This window comes from Pempheris klunzingeri, chromosome 8 (genome assembly GCF_042242105.1).
Source record: "Pempheris klunzingeri isolate RE-2024b chromosome 8, fPemKlu1.hap1, whole genome shotgun sequence".
NCBI classification, from domain to species: domain Eukaryota; kingdom Metazoa; phylum Chordata; class Actinopteri; order Acropomatiformes; family Pempheridae; genus Pempheris; species Pempheris klunzingeri.
The window spans coordinates 22,923,795-22,927,054 of record NC_092019.1 but is presented as its reverse complement, the minus strand read 5'-3'; the positions used below and the strand labels follow the sequence as shown (position 1 = coordinate 22,927,054).

The following is a 3,260-nucleotide window of genomic DNA, read 5'->3' as shown; positions in this document are numbered from 1 at the left end:
ATTCACAAGTATTAAGGTAAATTGCTCATGTTGTGTTTTGTTAGGAAAGCTTTTATTAACAGAAAATGGATTTAAAAAAAGACAGTGCTTGAGGTATGTCTGGGATATTTATTTGCTTAAACTCTGTCCAAAGGGTAAATTAAAAAATAAAAATGCATATGTTGGTAATCTGCTTATTTATTTATTTTGCTCTCTTGTGGAGGTGGAGCTGATTTTATTTTCTTTCCCCTGAGCTTAAAGGTTGTTGTGAGTTAATAGATGGAACAAGAAGGGTTCAGCTTTTATAGGATCAGATTAGTTCTGCTTATCATTCTGATGGAGAATTACGTTAATTATTATAAATCAATACATCCATGAATTTGGGTTAATCTCATTAACCTGATGTTATCCACACTGTGAACTGGGCTGCGGCCTATTTGACAGCCTTCTTCAGAATATTGAACCACAAATGATGGAAAAGACAGATGACCCGAAGGTTAGAGGTAACGTTGATATCGACCTCCTCTTCGATTGGTAACTCTCATCAGATTCTGCTACAGTTCATTTCATTTCAACTTTATTACTTGTCTTTATGCTTTTCCATAAATTAATCTCTGCGCTTAGAATGCAGATCAAACACAGCTCATTCTAAAACTCATACAAAGGTGTGGTAAAGTAAGTAAAAGTAAGTAAAAAATGAATGAAAAAGCAATTTAAAAGTATGACAGACAAACACCAGTGAAGCATTTAGGGCAGAACCATAAGCGAGCCGTAGCTCTTTTTGGTGTTACTGCAGCCTGGATGAACCTTTAAGGAAGCTATGTTTTGACGTAGTGCATGTGCTTGGCCTGGTCCATGGTCTCGTGGAAGAGGCTCTCCACGTAGTCGCACAGAGGCTTCACCTGGGCGTAGACGCAGTCGGACAGAGGCTTGACATGAGCGATGAAGTCGTCGGTCAGGGGCTTTATGCAGTCCTCAATGTTGGTGAAGTAGGGCTTCACACAATCCTGCAGCTCGGTGGCCTCGGCATGGACCTTCTCTACCAGGTCGCAGATCTTCTCGCTGCTGTCCTTGATCAAAGAGCTGTGGAAGGCAGAGGTCTTCTGTTAACCGCTGCCGCTCACTCAAACTTGTATTTTAATAAAGAAAATGGAACTAAAACTGCCTGACAATTTATTATTTCATAATTTATATGACTCTGCAGGAGAAAAACAGCTATGATGGACCTCTAATCCTTACAACGCCAGGCCGATGACGGCGGACACTGTGTGTATCTATCATGCATACAGTCCAGGTTATATAGGTCATGATAATGTGACTTTTATCTCAAAAACAGCCCACTTTTTGTACAAGGAGGTGGTTAGCCTTTAGCCTTGTGTCGTACGTGTCCTTTGCCACCATAAACAGGACTTTTTCATCTTGGTAAAACGTGAGATCTTCTACATATCAAAACTCAAAAGAGTAAACTTCCATGTATTGATGTATAGCTATTACAATTAAGTCAAAACAAGTTTGCAGTCCAAATTACTGCTTCCCCACAAAAGATAGGACAATGCTGAAAGACAGAATGCAGTCAGTGTAGGTTGTAGTTCAAGTAGTACACATGAGAAAGCGAAGAGAAAGCAAGAAAACGAAGGCAGATTTTTCTGCTGGTTGTTACTTACTGAGCACTGTTGACCACCTCATTGTTCATCACCTTGTCCACCAAGTGGTGGGTGGCTTCGGAGATTTTGCCGCACATGTCATTGATGAGCTTGCTGAACCCGCTCTCTTCACACTGGACAACCTTTTGGTAGTGGACAACCTTTTGGTAGTGGACACCCTTTTGGTAGTGGACACCCTTTTGGTGGTAACCACCCTTCACCAGCGACATGGCCTCAGCGCCTGCAAACACACATTCACTGCTCTTCATCTAAATCCGCTGAATGTCATGAAAACATACACACTGCAGGACAAGCGGAGGCTTCACTTCAGCAGACTGAAGGGTGGACAAGCACACGCCATACGACTGTTTGACAGGAATGAGTTCTCAGCTGTTGTGTTAAAACCCAGGTCCAACCCTTTTAAAACTTATAACACGAACTCTTAAGTCTTTATGGCATACAGCGTGTTCCAAATTGTGCAGCAGTCCAGTTCCTAGTTCAGTTCTTAAAAATACATTACATATATCAAATACAGTTATTTTCAAACAGTGGAAATGAGTTTTACCTTGAGCGACAGCCAGCACTATAGCAAGAGCGACAGCATGGGAGAACTTCATGGCTGCAGGTGATGTGAACAAGACCAGCCTGGAGAGAGTTAAAGGGTTAGTCAGGCAACACTGAGATGCAGAAATCACAATTAAATATGATGAAATATGAGGAATACACTTTAGCCCACAGCCATACAAAGAGTGAGAAACACCACCAAGTAAAGCAAAGAGACATACTTTAACTCACGGTGCCTTCTGTCGGGGAGCGGCGGGCTTTTGTAGCTCCAGAGGATGGGTGAATCACGGCTGCTCAGAGTTTTATCACCACGGATGTAAAGAACAAGAGGAGAACAATCTTTGTGTCCACTGCACATCCATGCTTGATAGCGGTCACTAGAAAGACACCGAGTACACCCCGTGTGTGTGTGTGTGTGTGTGTGTGTGTGTGTGTGTGCGTGGGTTGCTGAGACCTGATGAATCCTCACTTTACTTTATTTAACTGTGTCTTTAGGTACGTTTCTGAGGTACTTTGCTTGAGTATTTCAGTGTTATGTTCCCTCATACGTTTATTCCACTGCACTTCAAAGCTAATTGTAGCACTTGTAAGTCTATTACTGGTATTTATTAGCTGATTACCATTACTGGTTTCTTTGAAGACAAAGGTTTTACATACAAAACAGATGATCATCTTTTAAAACATGATGTACTTAACTACTCAGTATGTAACATAGTGAATTGCAGCTGCAATAAAAAATGTGTACAAATACATCAGCAACAATCCAGTACAATGACTTTTGTGTACTAATACTGCTGTATTCATATTTGGGACTTGTAGTGTAGTGAAGTATTTTTCCTTGAGGTATTGCCACTTTTAATGAAGTAAAAAAACATGAAGAATTCTTCCAGATATAAAACACTGTCGGTAACTGATTACAGTGGACATCAGCTGAAAGAAAGAAAAACAAAAAAGGTGCAAAATAACCATGAAACAGCAGGTAGCACCAACTCCACAAACAGCTTCATGTTTTTCAATCATTCAGGGCAAAGTACTGTGTTTGTGTGTAATTCTGTCCTTTTTAATGATATACAT

At 40.7% G+C, this 3,260-nt stretch overlaps 1 protein-coding gene across 1 annotated transcript; it reads right to left on the bottom strand.

Annotated features, from left to right (window-relative positions):
- Positions 1 to 797: 797 nt before the first annotated feature.
- Positions 798 to 2,239, bottom strand: LOC139204878 (type-4 ice-structuring protein LS-12-like). Its single transcript, XM_070834899.1, has 3 exons — positions 2,188 to 2,239; positions 1,644 to 1,863; positions 798 to 1,062 (listed from the first exon to the last, which is right to left on the bottom strand). Exons 1-3 carry the CDS (start codon positions 2,237 to 2,239, stop codon positions 798 to 800), a joined length of 537 nt encoding a protein of 178 aa, XP_070691000.1.
- Positions 2,240 to 3,260: the final 1,021 nt, after the last annotated feature.

Excerpts from the sequence above, each read along its gene's own strand:
- LOC139204878 (XM_070834899.1), bottom strand. The coding sequence starts at position 2,239 with ATGAAGTTCTCCCATGCTGTCGCTCTTGCTATAGTGCTGGCTGTCGCT. Across the intron at positions 1,864-2,187 it reads AGTGCTGGCTGTCGCTCAAG|GCGCTGAGGCCATGTCGCTG; the intron begins GTAAAACTCATT and ends GTGTGTTTGCAG. Across the intron at positions 1,063-1,643 it reads GAGGTGGTCAACAGTGCTCA|CTCTTTGATCAAGGACAGCA; the intron begins GTAAGTAACAAC and ends TGCCTTCCACAG.